Source organism: Poromitra crassiceps (assembly GCF_964638095.1).
Source record: "Poromitra crassiceps genome assembly, chromosome: 9".
NCBI classification, from domain to species: domain Eukaryota; kingdom Metazoa; phylum Chordata; class Actinopteri; order Beryciformes; family Melamphaidae; genus Poromitra; species Poromitra crassiceps.
The window spans coordinates 27,618,483-27,639,140 of NC_139630.1; the positions used below are offsets into that span (position 1 = coordinate 27,618,483).

The 20,658-nt window shown below is 39.2% G+C and overlaps 2 protein-coding genes across 2 annotated transcripts; both read right to left on the minus strand.

Moving 5' to 3' along the window:
- Positions 1-1,130: 1,130 nt before the first annotated feature.
- LOC310782488 (C-reactive protein-like) lies at positions 1,131-3,456 on the minus strand. Its single transcript, XM_083643158.1, has 4 exons — positions 3,392-3,456; positions 3,055-3,115; positions 2,200-2,302; positions 1,131-2,105 (listed from the first exon to the last, which is right to left on the minus strand). The coding sequence occupies exons 2-4, from the start codon at positions 3,113-3,115 to the stop codon at positions 1,592-1,594; spliced, it is 678 nt and encodes a 225-aa protein (XP_083499284.1). The 5' UTR covers positions 3,392-3,456; the 3' UTR covers positions 1,131-1,591.
- An 8,067-nt stretch (positions 3,457-11,523) lies between these two features.
- On the minus strand, positions 11,524-14,462 carry LOC310782530 (C-C motif chemokine 14-like). Its single transcript, XM_083643204.1, has 3 exons — positions 14,316-14,462; positions 12,908-13,016; positions 11,524-12,593 (listed from the first exon to the last, which is right to left on the minus strand). The coding sequence occupies exons 1-3, from the start codon at positions 14,398-14,400 to the stop codon at positions 12,494-12,496; spliced, it is 294 nt and encodes a 97-aa protein (XP_083499330.1). The 5' UTR covers positions 14,401-14,462; the 3' UTR covers positions 11,524-12,493.
- Positions 14,463-20,658: the final 6,196 nt, after the last annotated feature.

Genomic DNA, 20,658 nt, shown 5'->3' on the forward strand with positions numbered 1-20,658 from the left:
ATCATATCACAACATGGCAGCTGTCAATCAATCTTCATTTCAGGAGAATTTTCTCCTCCAAATGAAGGAGAAAATGGTGCCTCGTGTCTGTAATCTGGCAGAATTTCTAGTCCATAAACTAACTACTAACATGGCCAATTGTATGTAATCCAAAATAAAGCAAACGGTAATGTCTAAGAATGCAAAGAAATGTAACTGGCTCGTTAAACTCGCATTCCAGCATAACGTTAACTAAGGGGTCGCCCCTCGGAGATTCCAGGTGGGCGGGCAGCACTCATGCATCGGACTGTCTGCGCCGCACCACAACACGTTGAATCCCACTCGATTTGGGGGTGGAACACGCCAGGATTGGCCAATGCCAAAGCCAGTCGCCAGAATTGTCAAATCAAATCATCGACACATTATTATGGTCCGCCTCTCAACCCTGTCATCTCAGACAAGATTTGTTTTCAGACTCTGAAACGTCTCCGACCCTCACGCTACTTGTGTTCCGTGGGGTTCATTTAATCTTTAAACTCTTTAAGGTTCTGCGTTTTCTCATTTCTAGTGAAATCCCTTTGCTGCCTTGTGTTATGTGCCTCTGTGTCTGATCATAAGGCCATCATGTTCAATGTGGACCTCTCCCAGTCCCACCCCACCCCTGACATAATGTGCCCCTCCTTCCACTCACGTGCTTCAAATTCCTTCAATAGCATGTACACAACAACCCACGTTCCAAAAGTCATAAAAGTTATTCATGTTTGTGAGGATTATCCTGCTCAACCCAAATTTGCGTTCCCCATAAACATTTGTTAACCACAGACCTTATTGTATGAATTTAAGTGAAATCCCCATTCTAAAAGCCCATTCACTTTTCCTCTTACGAACCCGGAAGTATACTTGCGGCCTCATTCCTGCGGTTCTCTATGAGCACATCGGGGCCCTTAAAGGTGACCTATTATGCTAATTCCCAGCTCTATATTTTATTATTAGTTTATTCTGGGACTATAGAGTAGCTTTGCATGATTCACAGTTCAAAATGTATCTTGTACTGTCCCTTTATGCAGCCCCTCAGTTCAGCCTCTGGCTGGGTGATATTGTTGAAATCAATACAGTATATACGGTATGTTTTCAAAATTCAAGATTCAAGATTCAAGATTCAAGATTTTTATTGTCACTCCATGGTACAAGTATCACGTGTGAAATTCTTGTGCTGTGGACTCCGTTTACAACATAGTACAAATATCAAATATCAAATCAAATATCAAATCAAACATACAATTAAACATTAGACATACAATCACATAAAATCACCTTAATCAAATTAATTGAATATCCCCTTAGAGTGTTTATTACCCCATTTCTTTCCCAGAGTTTCTAAATAGAATACAATTTACTTCCTCCATCATATCATCACGATTCCACTGAAAGATGATAAACCATATTATAGTATGCAGGGGCAGACGGACTGGAGTTTGATGTGGTATAAAACATAATGTGATATAAAACACAACATGGAGTTTTGACAATGTATTTATTTTAGTTATTGCATAACATATGACTGACTGCACAACATATAGGCTACTAACATGTATGCTGTAACCACCAGTGACTAATAGGCTATTTCCTGCTTCTCTTCCACCAGGATTTGCCCTGTGATCTGAAACTCCAGCGCTCTCCAGTTGAAGATATTGCCTGGAGTGAAGCTCACATTATTCATGTATGAATGGATCTGCTTGGGCGAGAGCACACGGTCCCACATGTGGACATCAGACATCATGCCAATGAACGCATAAGGGGCATATAACGACCCACCATGAGTGCTCTGCCATTGTCCGAGGACAGTGATGGGAGCCCCGGTGATGTGCTGTCCAGAGTTGATATATCTTTTGATGGTCGGTTTGCCGTCCACCCACACCTGAGCCACCCCGGTGTCAGAGCCCCAAGTGACGCACAGGGAGTGCCAGGCGTTTTGTTCCATGGGCACTGCCAAGAAGACTGTGTATATGCCCCGAGCATATATCAACACAGACTTTTCGTTGAAAATACGAATGTAAAAGGCACGGTCTTGGGATGGAGCAGTCAAAGAGAAGAGTGTATACTCTTTGCTGAGATCTGTGACGAATCTAAACACATCAGCCAACGGTTAGAGATGTATAATGAAAAACATAAGAATAATACGAACTCTCTGCAATTCTTCACTGATAATATCACATTTACCTGAGGCAGACTGTCACATAGATGAATGAAGTTGAGGATGTCAGTAGTTTGACATAATTTGTGTTGGTCTGTCTAGGAAAGACAAACACTTTACCTGAGAGATCTGCACAGGGGAGAAAACCAAAGCAAGAAATGCAGGCCAGTCAGAGTTCAAGTGACAGGAGAGAGAGAAAAAAAAGGTTTACAACTACACACACACCGTCTCTTTCATTGTGTTTGAATGAAAGAGAAAAAAGTGCAGACTCAGCTCCCAAGGGTCTAGGGGTTGCCTTGGATGGCTGTACACATGAATACTGGAAGGGGTAAATAGAGAGTTGGGTAAACTATCCAAGGTGAGTAGTTTACCTTGTTTCCCCTCATTGATTGATAGTTGATCTGAAAGTAGGTGAGTAAACTCTCTGCCTGATTTAAAAAGGGTGGGTAAACTGTGCTTCACAATCTCTCCTCCTCTGGAGAGGCTGGCGCTCACTGTATCTGGCCCCGCCTCCCCCCTCCCTCCCAACTAAGCACCCCCCCCCCTGCTCCCCCCCCCCCCACATACATATCCAGACACACTACCACGTCTATTCGCATATTCAGAAAGGTGAACATACATAAAAGAAACACAACATATCCGCTTACCTCTCACACCTTTGTAACAAGAATCTCCCCCCAAATGTCTGCATGTCTGCCCAACCACAAGACCCTGTCACTGCTATTGTATGTCTTGTGTTTGTTGTGTTTTGTACAAGTCTGTTTTGTCTTTGACTTATTTATACTGTTATTTGTTTGCACACACACAAAAAATGCACCAAATCACTCACAATAGTGTCAATATATTGGGTAAACAGAATTGAGTAACAATGGTTGACTAACCTTGAGGTGCTGCATAACATGCTGCAAACATCACCGTCAGAAGAAGTAAGAGCTTCTCCATCTGAGATTTAAAAAGTCAGAATTGCACTGCAGATATTGTTTTACAAGAGTCGTAACAAGACTAGTGTGAACTCATTCTAGCATTATGGTCATGACATTTTTATCACATTGGCTGCATAATAAAATTTGAATTGATCAGTCTTTGGCAATACTGAGGTGCCAAGTAACTATAGTGTTGCAATATATATATATATATATATATATATATATATATATATCACACTATAAATCCAATGAATAGTGGAATTTAATTCCTAGAGGTAGAGACAAATCTTACCTTGTGGCTTGGTTGTATCAGTTTAATGTGAATGATCTGGAATGTCCAAATTCAGGATGTTGGACCTCCTTTTATTTGTGAGCCAAGTAGGTTGGGGGCTGTTCTTTCAACTTCATCATCAGAGACTTCCCCCCCACCCCCCCACCCCTTTGCAGACATCTAAAAATCACATCATGACGCACTCACGCTTTGAGTTGATTAAAACTGTTGTTTAGAAAGAGGAGTTTGTTATTTTCAAAAATTTATTTTCCACAATTAATTAATTAATTACACTGTAGAAAAATAATTTAAGGTGTAATTCCCAACTAAGTTGGGGGTGCCCACTGATTTGGTGATACTTTTGAGATCGCCAGAACCCAAGGACATGCAGTTAGATCAAGGTCAAATTACATCAATGTTGCTAATACATCTATTTGAGCTTGGACACTGGATTGGACCTATGCTCATTTCCATTTTGACACTATAGGGATAATAATATAAAACAAGACTCGGTTGAAACCTAGTATATGACCAGAGCCTGAAAAACGTTGAGGCAGGCATACTATACTGCGTGGTGAAGCGCACGCCACGCATTATGTTGTACCAGGTACCATTTTGTGGATAAGTAAAGTTTGTGTAGCAGTTGGGACAAAACATGAAAGGTAGTGTGTCTGTGATTGGCTTGGCGTGACAATGTTTTGCGTAAGGTGAAAGAAGAAGGCTGTAATTGGTGCATTTGTGCACATGAGTGAAGCAGTCCTAAAATGCCCTTTACAGTGTGTGTGGTCATAGGGGGAAAGGGGGGTAGAAAAAAAGAAAAACAAATGACCAAAGACAAAGTATTTTCCACCCTGTTAAACCTCAAGCAAAGTTTTAAATAAAATGTAACTAAAATATATCAAATCAAAAGTAGTGTATTTGTTCCAATAATTATGTACACACTTAACGGTATTTTACAATCTGTGCCAAATTGATATTAAAAAAATATTTTATACGGTCCTGCCGCATACATCGACCAGCCAATCAGGGTCAGGACAGTATATTGCCTGAATAAACGCAGTGGATGGCCGAATGTCCAGACCCATATGAAGAGTGATGACAACTGCGATTCATATGAGGCTGGATACCAGGCTAGGGACTCTGCAGGTCAAAAGCAGTTAGGTGACTCGTTCCACCAACAAGGAACCACAGAAGAGTAGAGTCTGGCTAGTGACTTAAAGGCTAGTGACTTAAAGGCTAGTGACTTAAAGGCTAGTGACTTAAATGGATATGCCAACTTTTCGGGAGTTTCGCTCATTTGCCATATCCTCCATACATAACCAAGATACACAGTGTCTTCACCGTCACTCTCCGCACAGTATACAGTGAGCTACAGTCGTCAAGTTAGATAGTATCGCTATAGAATGGAGGCAAATGGTACAGTCATTCAAAATCACCAAAAACACACAACAGTGCCAAAAAGCACTTTGTGCTTCGGGTACTCACCATGCGATGAAATATTAATCCATAGTTACGTGAAATGTAATTTTTGGAGTAAATCCCCACACTGAGATACTTCCTTGTTTGCCTGTAAAGAGCGCTTCCAATGTACACAGCGCATGCGCTGTATGCCGCCCATGCCTGGTGGCCATGTTTAATTCTGGCTATCTATTTACCTTAAAAAAAGATTATGTTCCAGGGTCCCCCATCTGATGAGATTTTTGCTGTTACAGTAGATGTTTTATTACAGAAGGACCTGTTGAAACCCATAACCAAAATAATCATACATTCTGTCAGTGTGTTCCTTATGGATGGAATTACAGTGAAAATAAATTATTCACCTTTTTGCTGGGGACCCCCTGGAACACCCTCAAGGACCCCTGGGGGTCCCTGGGCCGCACTTTAAGAACCGCTGCAGTAGAGCACTGCTTGACTTTAGCATAGCGTACTGCTCGACTTTAGCATAGCGTACTGTTTGCAGGCAGCAACAGGAAGTGTGCAGCGAACCTGTATTAACCAGATTGTTGTGAAATATCTGCTTTAATAAAGCAAACAGATGTGAAACTGGCTGACGTGAATTTCTACTTCTGCCCAATACTCTGATGCAACCAAACAGTCACAGAGCAGGGCTAGAGTTATACTGTGCTAGCTGGCTTTGGTCATTCTGGTATTAAGGCACCTAGTCATTTTCACATTTTATGAGAGATATGCTCAGAGGAAAAGCTTTTATTTCAGATATATTCTATTTTGTCACACAAACTCCAATCAAGGACTGTTGAACTTAAATGGATGACTGTAAGAAAATCAGTATGTACATTCCCATGAAGATTAATGTAGAACTGGATTTATATACGTATAACTGGTGCTGAGAAATTCTGAATAAAGAGAAAATGAAATGTCTGCACTGTACAGCACACAGTATATTGCTGTCCCATGCTTTAATTTCACCCACACCAAGTTGGTGAGGGTTAAATGAAAGCATATGTTACAGCAATGCACTGTGTGTGGACATGTCTCTTCTCTAAACATGTCAGTGCCATTCTTTAGCACTTTGCCTGTTTACGGTTTGTAAACTAATTTACGGTTGGTAATGCATGCAGCGCTCACCCATCACCCATGTGAGAGAATATCTTCAACTGCCACACCCCATAAGTGGCATTTCTCCTTTTCAAATCAATTTATTCATACTCATCTAGATTCACTTCTTGTTCTGTAAAATAGGAAGGGCACTATAAGTTAGATTATAGCCTACAACATGTAATATGCATTTTTTTTATCAACACCATTTTATGATTTTCTCTTCAAAAAGCCATCTTCCCTCACCTTAAAGGAGAATTTCGGTTTTTTACACCACGGTCCTCATTTCCAGTTTAGAATATGATGTTTTACTCACCGAAATAGTTTCGCTTCATTTGGAGGCCCACGGAAGATTTTGAGCTCCGAGTAGTCTCCTCAAACAGGCTATAACGAGAGCCTGCGGCGAGTGCGGGGCATGCTGCACACACTCTGTAAATGACACTTTTTCGGTCACATCACGGTTCATTATGGTTGTAAATATAATTATTTAGCTAATAGCTAGAAGCTAAGCTAACACCAACACAACAGTCAACGTAGATCTGCCCCGGATGGGGTTACAGTGTTCATCTTCTTCTGTGGTTTCTCTGAAGAAGTGTGGTAAGAAGAGGCGGTAAACTTACTCTGATGCTGAGATGCCACCGTTGAGAAAAGCAGAATGCAGACCACCACAAGGACTGGCTTCTTCATCATCATCTTCATCATCATAACTGTCTGTCTGTGTGTCTCTGAGTGTCTCTCTGTGTCTCTGTCTCGCTCTTTTGGCTTTGTCTTCCCTGACTTTTATTATGCTGCCAGTTATGTGTGTGCGTGTGTGTGTGTGTGTGTGTGTGTGTGTGTGTGTGTGTGTGTGTGTGTGTGTGTGTGTGGGGGGGGGGGGGGGGGGGGGGGGGGCAGATGAGAGGGAGAGGAAGGGGCAGAGGTGAGGTTTTTTTGGGGGGGGACAAACTTCTATTTTAGATATATCTATTTTGTCTTACGCCGGTTAACACAAACTCCAATCCAGGACTGTTGAACTTAAATGGATGACTGTATATAGCAGTAAAGAAAATCAGCATGCACATTCCCATGAAGATTCATTTTTTTTTTATTTATTTTTTTGCCTTTATTTATACAGGGAAGGCTATTGAGAGCAAGCTCTCATTTTCAAGAGCGCCCTGTTACAATGAACATATACAAGGGGTTACAGACAGACAAGATAAGAGCAATAAGAACAAATGATAATCAACTAAAACATGTGCATTCCTCGTGCAGTGTGCTCTCGAGGAGTACTCTAAATGAGTCCAGAGAGATGTTCATGTAGAACTGGATTTATATACGTAGAACTGGTGCTGAGAAATTCTGAATAAAGAGAACATGAAATGTCTGCACTGTACAGCACACAGTATATTGCTGTTCCATGCTTTAATTTCACCCACACCAAGTTGGTGAGGGTCAAATGAAAGCATATGTTACAGCAATGCACTGTGTGTGGACATGTCTCTTCTCTAAACATGTCAGTGCCATTCTTTAGCACTTGGCCTGTTTACGCGGTTTGTAAACTAATTTACAGTTGGTAATGCAGGGCTCACCCATCACCCATGTGAGAGAACATCTTCAACTGCCACACCCCATAAGTGCCGTTTCTCCTTTTCAAATCAATTTATTCATACTCATCTAGATTCACTTCTTGTTCTGTAAAATTGGAAGGCCACTAGAAGTTAGATTATACAACATGTAGCCTAATATGCATTTTTTTTTATCAACACCATTTTATGATGTTCTCTTGCAAAAGCCATCTTCCCTCACCTTAAAGGGACACTTCACCGAAAAACAATACTGATTTATTTTGCACATGATCTCACACATATCCGAAAACTGAAAACCGTTTTCCTCAAAGCAACTCATTCATTTAGTTTGACAGTAATTGAGAGTTGATTTGAGTTAAGTTGTGGAGCAATGATGTCATCAGAATGCCCTGAATCATTGTGTACAGTTTTTTGATGACAGCACTGGTCCACAACTTAACTCAAGTCAACTGTCAATTAGTCTCGCTGGCCAGACTCCTCTCCCTTCCGTCCGAGGTCTGACGCCGCAGGTCTCTATAGTGGGATTGCGATGGGCGCCGCTTAGCGGCAGTGCCCTTGGAAAATAGTTTCAAACAATCCACCTTGCTGTTTTCAGCATGTAGCAATAGCTTGTAGGTTTCTGCCGTTAGCTTGTTAGCTAGTTAGCGTTGTTGTCACTGCGGCGGCAGGGCACTATTTACAGCGACACACAGGGAGGAGGGAGCGGAAGCCGCTCTGATTGACATGATCGGAGCCAATGACAGAGCTTGTTGTAATAAGCCGGGAGCGGACATCCGGCTGCCACCGAAACAATCGCTCCAATGGGAGAGCTGGGTCAGAGCAGGGGAGGGTTTATCCCTGTTATGGAGACCTAGGCGCCAGACTCCTCGGACGGAAGGGAGAGGAGGCTGGCCAGCGAGACTAATTCTCAATAACTGGCAAACCAAATTATTATCTTCCACATCTTATCAGGGTCGCGGAGGTATAGTTCCAGCAGGGAAGCCCAAACTTTCCTCTTCCTGGCCACATTAGCCAGCTCTGACTGGGGGATCCCGAGGCGTTTGCCCTCTGGCTCAACTCTCTTTTCCTCACAACAGTACAAACCAAATGAATGTCTGCAAAACGGTTAACAGTTTTTGGATTAGTGTGAGATCATGTGCCAAATAAACCAGCATTGTTTTTCGGTGAAGTGTCCCTTTAAGTTACATGCCATATCTGTTTTATTTTGTTGATCAGACTGCTTTAACCTTGCACTGCCATGTTTAGAGAAGAGACATGTCCACACACAGTGCATTGCTGTAACATATGCTTTCATTTGACCCTCACCAAATAGAACTTGGATTAAAGCATGGAACAGCAATATACTGTGTGCGGTACAGTGCAGACATTTCATTTTCTCTTTATTCAGAATTTCTCAGCACCAGTTCTACATACTGTATATAAATCCAGTTCTACATTAATCTTCATGGGAATGTGCATACTGATGTTCTTTACTGGGATATACAGTCATCCATTTAAGTTCAACGGTCCTTGATTGGAGTTCGTGTTAACCGGCATGTGACAAAATAGAATATATCTAAAATAAACGTTTTTCCTCTGAGCATATCTCTCATAAAATGTGAAATCCACAACACCCCCCCCCACACACACACACACACACACACAATACAACAACAACACACCTCCGCCCCTTCCTCTCCACCCCCCCCCCCCACACACACACAGCTATAAGTGTTGACCACAGTGTTTGCATGCGAGCTGCATCTTATGGTTTTTATTTCGTCATGGAAACAATCACACACACGCGTTGCACACCTGACATAACAAAAATCAGGGGAGACAAAGCCAGAATGACAGAAAGAGCGAGACAGAGACAGAGAGAGACACTCAGAGACACACAGACAGACAGTTATGATGATGAAGATGATGATGAAGAAGCCAGTCCTTGTGGTGGTCTGCATTCTGCTTTTCTCAACGATGGCATCTCAGCATCAGAGTAAGTTTACCGCCTTGTGTCCCGCTCATGTGCAGTAATAATGTGAAATGTCTAGAAATCCTGGCTGCTGTGTTTCACAACCAGGCCTGGTAAACATTACATAAAAAAACATGATGCTGTACAGTATAGAATACATGCACTGTATTGTGGGGACATTTTGCACAGCTTTCAATTGTAATTGTTAGCTGTGGTAAAATGATTTGTTAAAAAAAAAGTAACACCAATGAAACACTTTTGTTTAGCTGTTCTTACTGTTCTTACTTAATGCTTTTTTTATGATCTTTTTTTTTATTGAAGGTATAGCACCATGAAACAATAAGCAGTGATGCCTAACAAAGACATAATGCTATATACATTCAATAACAAAATGTATGAATAAAATAATACACAATAATAATAAAAAACATACACCAAGGAAAAAAACAGCCAAGACAAACAACTATACAGAAATAAATTAAAATTAAAATAATAATAATAATAATAATAATACTAATAATAATAATAATAATAATAATAATAATAATAATAATAATAATAATTGATTGGATTCATATAGCGCCTTTCAAGACACTCAAAGCGCTTCACATATCAGGGAAGGGAACTCAACTCATCCACCACCGATGCATAGCACCCACCTGGGGGAACGCTCACCACACATCAGCTATCACGGTGGAGAGTTGAGGACTGAATGTGGCAGTTAAGTAATGAGGGATGATTAGGTGTCCATGATTGAAGGAAGGCCTGTTTGGGGAATTTTGCCAGGACACCGTTACACCCCGACTCTTGTGAAGAGTGCCGATGGGATGAGATGAAGATGGTAATATAGTTCATGGGTTACCATGGGGTAGATTCTGCTTTATTATTATTATTATTATTATTATTATTATTATTATTATTATTATTATTATTATTATTATTATTATTATTGTTTTTACATATAGTGTGGTTAAAACACCTATTAGACCAATCAGATTGCTTGCTGAGGGTACAGACCCAGTCCCAGAATCCCCCAACGTTAGCAGTTTAAGCCTTAATTTCTTGTTCTGGAATCCACAGCCTTTCTTTTTTTTGTAACTTTATTTTTAAGGTTTTTGTTTTTGAACAGAGTGTTTGCATCACATTCCAACATTTCTCCACATGAGTGACAGTTTTACAAATGCAAACTCACAAAATTAAAATTAAAATAAAAAACAATAAACAACAAACATTCAGGTCATCATGATGGGTGTTACAGATCAATTCTTAGTTTTTTAATAGTTAGCTTTGTGTTAAGTTATGTTGTTTGGTTACTTGTTCCAATCAGCTTCAGAGAGAGAGAGAAGTATAGAGCGAAAAATAGAGAAAAAAAAAGAAAAAAAAAGGGAATGAGACATATACATGTATAATATATAATACATTCGATGTGAAAATACTAGGGGTGTCACGATACACTCAGTTCACGATACGATACGTATCACGATACTGGGTTCACGATAACGATACGATACGATACGATTTTAACAATATTTTTTAAAACTTGAATAATGACAATATATGACTGGAAAAGTAGTATTTTATTTGAAATGCACAAATACAAAACATGCTGTTGTGGGAAATTGTTATTACAATAACAACTAGAAAAAACATGAGATTGGAGATAAGGCTTATCTTGAAATAGAATGAGTTACACCGTCACTTAGATTTACTTTGAACTAAAAGGTTTCTCAGCAGTATAAATTCTCATTATGCATCTTCAGTTTTTCTTCAAACTCAAACAACAAGACTTTTCTTAGTCTATTTTTTATGCATCTTCAGTTTTTCCTGTCAAGTAAACAGCTTTGCCAGAAACTCAATTGAATGGTTTCTCTCCTGTATAACTTCTCATGTGTCTCTTCAGAGACTTGTTCAACTGAACTACTTTCCACACATTGAACTTCAACAAACAAAGACGTTTCTTTGTCTACTTTTGAAAAAAAAAAAAAAAAAAAAAAAAAAAAAAAAAAAAAATTCACGATATGAGATTTCATCTCAACGATACATATCGTGACGTTTTACTATCGCGAAATTTCGTGGGACGATATATTGTGACACCCCTAGAAAATACACATGGGCCAAACGAGCATAGACAAGGCTAAATGGGAATAGAGGCTCCTCCTATACTCGTATGCGCCAACCATTTGGACCAGAACCCATCGAATTTATCCTTTCTCAATCTTAGATAGAAGGTCAGCTTTTCCATCTCATATATTTCCTGTACAATTGCTATCCACTCTTTTTTTGTTGGTGGGTCCTGGTTTAGCCATTTTCTTGTTATTGTTTTTTTGCTGGCTACAAGAAGTATTTTGAGGAGGTATTTATCTTGGGGATTAAATTCGATTGGTATATTCAGGTATATGGTGCCAAAACTGTCATCTATTTCAAAACCCAATATTAATTTGATCTCTGAGATTATTTTTAACCAGTAATCTTGGATTGCTGGGCATTTCCAAAATATGTGATAGTGATCAGCCATTGAATTATTGCATTTTCTCCAGCAATTACCGGATTCTGGTCAATCGTTCTGTAAATATTTTCTTCTTGGAGTAATAAAAAATCCGATAAGGTTCTTCCATGAAAATTCCCTCCATTGGCCAGAGCTGGAGGTGGAGGATTGCATATCGCATATGTTTAACCATTCGTCCTCTGTTATGGTTATGTCTGCTTCTTTTTCCCTTAGCCTTTATACTGTATAGAGTAGAGTGATTCCTGGAGAACTGTATATATGAGTACATTCTTGATACTAGTTTCTTGTGAGCTTTGCCCTTATATGCATCTATAAAAAGATTAACCAGATTCCCTTCAGCTTCCTCATTAATTTTTATATTTCTATTGAAATGATATCTAAGCTGTAAATATCTATAGAAGTCTTCTTTTTCAAAGTTGTGGGTGTCAATAAAGTATTGGAAGCTCTCCAAATTTGTGTTATCTGAAATCAAACAATATGATGTGATGCCCTTCCGAACCCATTGTTGAAACCTCTGATCCATCTGTGCTGGCAAAAAATCTTTGTCATATGCCACCCATTTTGGAATCCACAGCCTTGATGACATCCTTCACCCATTTCACAGTCGGATCAGCACAGATCTCAACACCAGTATGCATCTGAAAGCTAGAACAAAAAGAGAAAGAGAGAGGTTGTTGTTGTTAATTGTTGCAGTGCATTTACAGTAAGCAAACCAACCAGACATAATTCAGAGCCAGTGGAGGGATATGAACATGTCGAGTGACATGTGCTCTTTTGGGCATTCAGTCAAGGTGTGATATCAGCACCTGTAGGAGTTGTGCTGCATGTTCCGGCCGAAGCAAGCCACAGTATGTCTATAATGACAGATACATTATAATGTGCCCTGAGCCTGGATATGAAATCTGCATGAAACAAAGCTCATAAGGTTAAAGGTCAGTAACAGGAGATGCAACACTCACACTACACCGCTCTTGGCAGGCGCGCTCTGTGTGTGGTAGTAGCTCAGCACGTTGGCCTTTGGCACGCGTCTGGGGGCAAATCTGAAACAGCATTCTTGTGGACTGAAACCTGTGAAACGGACAGAGAAACAGTGTGAATACACAGAGAGTCTATTACAGTATTTTTGTCTTCCCTCCTTTCTGTCTGTACACTTTATATACTTCTCCTCATATACTTGTATAGTTTAAATGGGTTTAAAGCGATAGACTGTTTACTATGTGAATTACGCCAAATTGTTCTACTGTACTGCTTATGATGAAGCAAGGGAAGTACTCTATAGTGAAATGTCCTCCATTTATGTTGACTTCTTTGAATTAATTGGACGATTATGAGAAACTTGAGCTGTGCTGTAAAAAAGGAACCTTCCTCACAGTAAAGTTTGTCAAGCATGGGAGCAAAGACACAACTTTTTGTTGAGTAAATGATGTATTGCTCTGTACTGCTGTCTGAGCAGTACGCTGACCTGACACCTGTTTTTATTGAAATGTACCACTGTATCAATGCTGTCTTGTTCTATTTTATTGTGTGTCTTGGAAACCCATCTGGGTTGGGCACGATGAGTGCATGACACTTTAATACATTAATAAATCAATCAAATATAGTTTATACTAAAAAAAACTCTCGTAACGGACAAGCCCGTCTTTTATTGTCATACGAACACCACAATACATGCATGCGGCCACAACACACTCATGCTGACGGTGGCCGGTGAAAAGTGTCCTCTGCATTTAACCCATCCAGGCATGTCCTTTCCTCCGGGGGGCAGGCCAGGAGCAGTGGTCGCTTTCTCGTACAGCGCCCGGGGACCAACTTCGGATGTTGTCGTCACTGGTCGGATGACGATGACGATCTGATCTTCTGCATGTTTTTAGTGTGGGGGGGGGGGTTATATACGGAGGAACCCCCTGCGGGAGCACGGGGAGAACATGCAAACTCCACACAGAGAGAAAGGCCCTTACGACTATTACTGTTATACAACATTTACAAAGCACCATCGCAAACCTTTGGACCATATCGCATGAAATGCTGATGCTAGCTATGGTTTGGTTTGATCATGATGAATCAACATGTTTCTTCAGCATTAAGTAAGAACAGTAAGAACAGCTAAACAAAAGCGTTTCATTGGTGTTACTTTTTTAATTTATTTTTCTTTCTTTTATTTTTTTTTACAAATCAGTTTACCACAGCTAACAATTACAATTGCAAGCTGTGCAAAATGTCCCCACAATACAGTGCATGTATTCTATACAGCATCATGTTTTTTAATGTAATGTTTACCAGGCCTGGTTGTGAAACACAGCAGCCAGGATTTCTAGACATTTCACATTATTACTGCACATGAGCGGGGACACAAGGTGGTAAACTTACTCTGATGCTGAGATGCCACCGTTGAGAAAAGCAGAATGCAGACCACCACAAGGACTGGCTTCTTCATCATCATCTTCATCATCATAACTGTCTGTCTGTGTGTCTCTGAGTGTCTCTCTCTGTCTGCCTCGCTCTTTCTGTCATTCTGGCTTTATCTCCCCTGACTTTTGTTAAGCTGCCAATTGTGTGTGTGTGCGTGTGTGTGTGTGTGTGTGTGTGTGTGTGTGTGTGTGTGTGTGTGTGTGTGTGTGTGTGTGTGGGGGGGGGTTGGGGGGGGGGGGGGGGGGGGGTTGTGGATTTCACATCTTATGAGAGATATGCTCAGAGGACAAACTTCTATTTTAGATACGTATATCTATTTTGTCTTACGCCGGTTAACACAAACTCCAATCCTGGACTGTTGAACTTAAATGGATGACTGTATATACCAGTAAAGAAAATCAGTATGCACATTCCTATGAAGATTCATGTAGAACTGGATTTATATACGTAGAACTGGTGCTGAGAAATTCTGAATAAAGAGAACATGTTATGTCTGCACTGTACAGCACACAGTATATTGCTGTCCCATGCTTTAATTTCACCCACACCAAGTTGGTGAGGGTCAAATGAAAGCATATGTTACAGCAATGCACTGTGTGTGGACATGTCTCTTCTCTAAACATGTCAGTGCCATTCTTTAGCACTTGGCCTGTTTACGGTTTGTAAACTAATTTACAGTTGGTAATGCAGGGCTCACCCATCACCCATGTGAAAGAATATCTTCAACTGCCACACCCCATAAGTGCCGTTTCTCCTTTTCAAATCGATTTATTCATATTCATCTAGATTCACTTCTTGTTCTGTAAAATAGGAACATGTAATATGTATTGTTTTTATCTTCCAAAAGCCTCTTCCCTCATCTTAAAGCTGGGATACTCAACATGCTTTGCCCGGGGGCCACTTTCGTGAAATGATAGAAGGTCAGGCGCCAGTTAATAAACAATCAATATACATTTTTCTGTAGCGGATTGTAGGTTTTTGGGGTGTCAGCCGGAGTTTAGTCTGACAACAGCACACCAGATAGTTAGTTAGGTTAAGTTAGTTAGGTTAAGTACATACATAAGTGCCTGGGTAGCGAGCAGACGTCAGTATTTGACAATTTAGCAGCTAAATCATAGATTATTGAAATATATTCCATATTCCAGACTGAAATGCTATAACAGAAGTGGAGTATTGGCCAGAATGGCATGAACATTTGGACACTTATTCAGCGGGTATCTTGCATGTTGCGTTCAGGTGCACTGTAAAAAAAAAATCTTTGCAATTCCATCGCGGGCCACACAGGAGCAACTTGCGCCCGCGGGCCGCAAGTTGAGAATCACTGCCTTAAAGGGACACTTCACCGAAAAACAATACTGATTTATTTTGCACATGATCTCACACATATCCGAAAACTGAAAACAGTTTTACTCAAACCAACTCATTCATTGAGTTCTGACAGTAATTGAGAGTTGATTTGAGTTAAGTTGTTTAGCAATGATGTCATCAGAATGCACTCAATCATTGTGTACAGTTTTGTGATGACAGCACTGGTCCACAACTTAACTCAAGTCAACCCTCAATAACTCTCAATAACTGCCGAAACCCTCATCCATGCCCTCATTACTTCAAGACTAGACTACTGTAACAGCATCCTCTACGGCTCACCAAACAAAATTCTCAATAAACTGCAATATGTCCAGAACTCCGCTGCTCGCCTGCTCACCTCCACTCGTCGCCGAGATCACATCACCCGTGTCCTTCACAACCTCCACTGGCTCCCAGTCAAACACCGGATAGACTTCAAAATACTGCTCACCACCTACAAAGCCCTCAACAACCTGGCCCCTCCCTACCTCTCCGACCTCCTCCTCTGCCACACCCCTACCCGTCGCGTCAGGTCCGCTGACACTACTGATAACCCCGAGGACCAAGCTGGACCTGGGGCGACAGGGCCTTTTCAGTTGCTGCACCCTCCAGTGGCGCCGGAACGAGTTTGCAATTAGGGGGACATTTTTATTTTTTTTGTCAATTTTTTTTTTTTTTTTTTTTTTTTTTTTTCAATGTTTTTTTGCCGGCTCCCGTCAGGGCGCCGGCAAGAAAAAATTATGTTTTTTTGAACGTCTGGATGATTTTTAGCCATATTTAGAGGAATATCTCATTTTAAATTAACATTAGGATTATACTGTAGTGATGTAATTATTCAGTATTTTCTCCTTTTCTCACTCACTTGGTGACCTGCTCTCCCTTTAGGTCATTTTACAATTACACTACAACAGACAGCAACACAGGCAGAAACACTGAACTTATTATTATTATTATCACTTCGAAACACAGTGCAAAACTTGTCATCTCAACACAAAAATAAAATAACAATAACCGTATACGATTATAGCAGCAGCCAATGACAGTGAGTGCAAACAGAGTCCAGGTCTGTCTGTCTCTCAGGTGTAATAATCCCACAATGATCACGGCTTTAACAAGTGTCACAGGCTGTGTAAACAGTGTAAAGTGGGCTCTCTGTAATTTGATCCCTGGGTCTGTCTGTCTCAGGTGTAATAATCCCACAACGATCATGGCTTTAACAAGCATCACAGGCTGTGTAAACAGTGTAAAGTGGGCTCTAAGCGTCAGGGGCAGTTGCCCCCTCAGATTAAAAAAAAAAAAAAAAAAAAAAAATTTAGGGGGACCAAATTTTAAGGGGGACAAAATGTCCCCATGTCCCCCTTGTTCCGGCGCCAGTGGCACCCTCCCTCTGGAACGCCCTCCCCATCCACATCCGTCAGGCAACCACGTACCATCCTTCAAACAGGCCCTCAAGACCCACCTCTTCAAACTCGCTTTCACCTGCTTATCATCCTCCCCTCCATCATCACAACTCATCAATTTTTTTCACATACCCTGTTTTATTGTTATTCCTATTGTTATGTTCTTTTATGTTCTGTATCTATTAAATTATTTTATTGTGTGTAAAGCGACTTTGAGTATTTAGAAAAGCGCTATATAAATCTAATGTATTATTATTATTATTATTATTATTATTATTATTATTATAACTGGCAAACCAAATTATCATCATCATTATATTCCACAGCTTATCCGGGATCGGGTCGTGGAGGTATAGTTCCAGCAGGGAAGCCCAAACTTTCCTCTCCCTGGCCACATTAGCCAGCTCTGTCAACATCTCTCTTTGGATATCTTCCTGAGGGCTGAAGACCTCCGTCAGTGAGACAAGACAAGAGTGACATCTGCTGGTCACTGAGGTAGACTGCAAACTGATCTGAGGTTATCTCAACTGCATTTAAAGTGGAGAGACTACACTTACACAGAATCACAAGAACTAGTCTACTAACACGTTGTAATATTAATCACATTAACCTATAAGCCATTTACAATCAGTTTGGCTTAATGATAGATAACATTTACTTATTACTTAGTATGATTACTTATTACTTATTATATTTGGCTATATTATTACTGATTATTTACTCATGTTTTAGAAATGATTTGCCACTATGTTGTGTGTGTGTGTGTGTGTGTGTGTGTGTGTGTGTGTGTGTGTGTGTGTGTGTGTGTGTGTGTGTGTATATATATATATATATATATGAATAAATACTTGGCTACTCATTTATAAACTTGTTGCAGCACCTTATCTAAAGTAGCAACTTATTCCAGTCTGTTAAGGATTAATAAGACATCTGTTACTATCAAGATGGCCTAGAAATGTGTACTGGGTGAGCGTATGTATGTATAGTATATGCAAAAGTTTAAAAAAGGGGGTAGGGGGGGCAGAAAATGAAGAAAACATTTTTAAAACCTGTCATTGTTGAATGCATGTCATACTGAAATTTGGTATAAAAAAATTGACAAGTGTCATTGCTGTCACTGGATTGTTTCTCTCATTTCTAGGACATTAATAGACTGGAATAAGTTGTATATATTTCGTGCTGCAACAAGTTTATAAATGAGTAGCTATGTATTCATTAATATATTTATCTCTTATTTACAACATAGTAACAAATCATTTATAAAGCACGAGTGAATAATCAGTTAACACTATTACAATGTACATGTATGCAGGATTGTATGTCTTTTTTTAATCCATCATCTGAAAACACAGACGGGTCAAACAGCTCGCAAAATTGACTGATGCAAAAAACGCAGAAAATGTAACCTGTTCCCAAAACTTTAATGACGGACGAAAGTTTCAAAATGTGTAAACGTGAGTGACACAACATGTCATATTTATTTTAAAACATGCGGCAATCGGATGGAAAATACAGACTTCTCTAGTGTGCAAAAGCCTTAAGTGTGAATTTTACCAGCATCAGCTAATGTTTTACAAATGACTTAGACATTTGTATTCCTTCAGATATAAATGTAGGACTAATATGAGTACTAATGATGGCTTAATCAGATTTGAACATCTATAATATAATATAGTGTAATATATTATGAGTAATTGTTTAATTAATAATTTATTAACTGCCTTTCAATGGTTTTTAGGTTAGTTATTATAGTGTTACCAACATACTGCATATCACAGGAAAAGAAAATCATATTCTGTATAATGTCTCTCTAGTTAGACATGAAATGGTCAACTCGATATAAGATTGTTTGTGCCTGACTATCAAGCCTTTACACCTCAGCCTCTCATGGCTTTATCAAAGAGAAACACATAGATTCTGATGTTTAACTGATTGTAGGCCAGAGTTGATGTTCTCAGTCTTGTTTAACGAGGACACTATGTGGAACCTGATTTTGTAGAAATGGATTATATCAAAGACTGTAAGAAATCAAAACCACTTGAAGATAAATATTTTGTCTATAAAATATTTTATTGTATAGAAAGCAAGATCAGCAAAAGGAGAAAAAAAGCCTATAATACTAAATACTTTGCATTCAATACATCATATGAGACATCATATTAAAATAGACATGAAAATTATAATAAAAACATAATATAGTAGAAAGATTTATCCAAGGAATTATTTTTGCTATTTACTACTCTTTTTAACTCATTCTAATGATAGAAAATGGAGGAGAACTGAAGAAAGCTATAATAAAGATAATAATAATAATAATAATAATAATAATAATAATAATAATAATAATAATAATAATAATAATAATAATAATAATAATAATTGATTGGATTTATATAGCGCCTTTCAAGACACTCAAAGCGCTTCACATATCAGGGAAGGGAACTCAACTCATCCACCACCGATGCATAGCACCCACCTGGGTGATGCACGGCAGCCAGTTTGCACCAGAACGCTCACCACACATCAGCTATCACATGGAGAGTTGAGCACTGAATGTGGCAGTTAAGTAATGAGGGATGATTAGGTGTCCATGATTGAAGGAAGGCCTGTTTGGGGAATTTTGCCAGGACACCGGGGTTACACTATACTCTTGTGAAGAGTGCCGATGGGATGAGATAAAGATGGTAATATAGTTCATTTGTTACCATGGGGTAGATTCTGCTGTTTATTATTATTATTATTATTATTATTATTACCTTTATTATTATTATTATTATTATTATTATTATTATTATTATTATTATTATTATAACTGGCAAACCAAATGATCATCATCATTATATTCCACAGCTTATCCGGGATCGGGTCGTGGAGGTATAGTTCCAGCAGGGAAGCCCAAACTTTCCTCTCCCTGGCCACATTAGCCAGCTCTGTCAACATGTCTCTTTGGATATCTTCCTGAGGGCTGAAGACCTCCGTCAGTGAGACAAGACAAGAGTGACATCTGCTGGTCACTGAGGTAGACTGCAAACTGATCTGAGGTTACCTCAACTGCATTTAAAGTGGAGAGACTACACTTACACAGAATCACAAGAACTACTAACACATTGTAATATTAATCACATTAACCTATAAGCCATTTACAATCAGTTTGGCTTAATGATAGATAACATTTACTTATTCCTTAGTATGATTGCTTATTACTTATTATATTTGGCTATATTATTACTGATTATTTACTCATATTTTAGAAATGATTTGCCACTATGTTGTAATAAGATATATATAAATATATATATATATATATATATATATATATATATATATATATATATATATATATATATATATACAGTATATATATATATATATATATATATATATATATATATATATGAATAAATACTTGGCTACTCATTTATAAACTTGTTGCAGCACCTTATCTAAAGTAGCAACTTATTCCAGTCTGTTAAGGATTAATAAGACATCTGTTACTATCAAGATGGCCTAGAAATGTGTACTGGGTGAGCGTATGTATGTATAGTATATGCAAA

Excerpts from the sequence above, each read along its gene's own strand:
- LOC310782488 (XM_083643158.1), bottom strand. The coding sequence starts at position 3,115 with ATGGAGAAGCTCTTACTTCTTCTGACGGTGATGTTTGCAGCATGTTAT. Across the intron at positions 2,303-3,054 it reads ATGTTATGCAGCACCTCAAG|ATCTCTCAGGTAAAGTGTTT; the intron begins GTTAGTCAACCA and ends TCCCCTGTGCAG. Across the intron at positions 2,106-2,199 it reads TATGTGACAGTCTGCCTCAG|ATTCGTCACAGATCTCAGCA; the intron begins GTAAATGTGATA and ends TGATGTGTTTAG.
- LOC310782530 (XM_083643204.1), bottom strand. The coding sequence starts at position 14,400 with ATGATGATGAAGATGATGATGAAGAAGCCAGTCCTTGTGGTGGTCTGC. Across the intron at positions 13,017-14,315 it reads GGTGGCATCTCAGCATCAGA|GTTTCAGTCCACAAGAATGC; the intron begins GTAAGTTTACCA and ends TCCGTTTCACAG. Across the intron at positions 12,594-12,907 it reads CCTGCCAAGAGCGGTGTAGT|CTTTCAGATGCATACTGGTG; the intron begins GTGAGTGTTGCA and ends TTTTTGTTCTAG.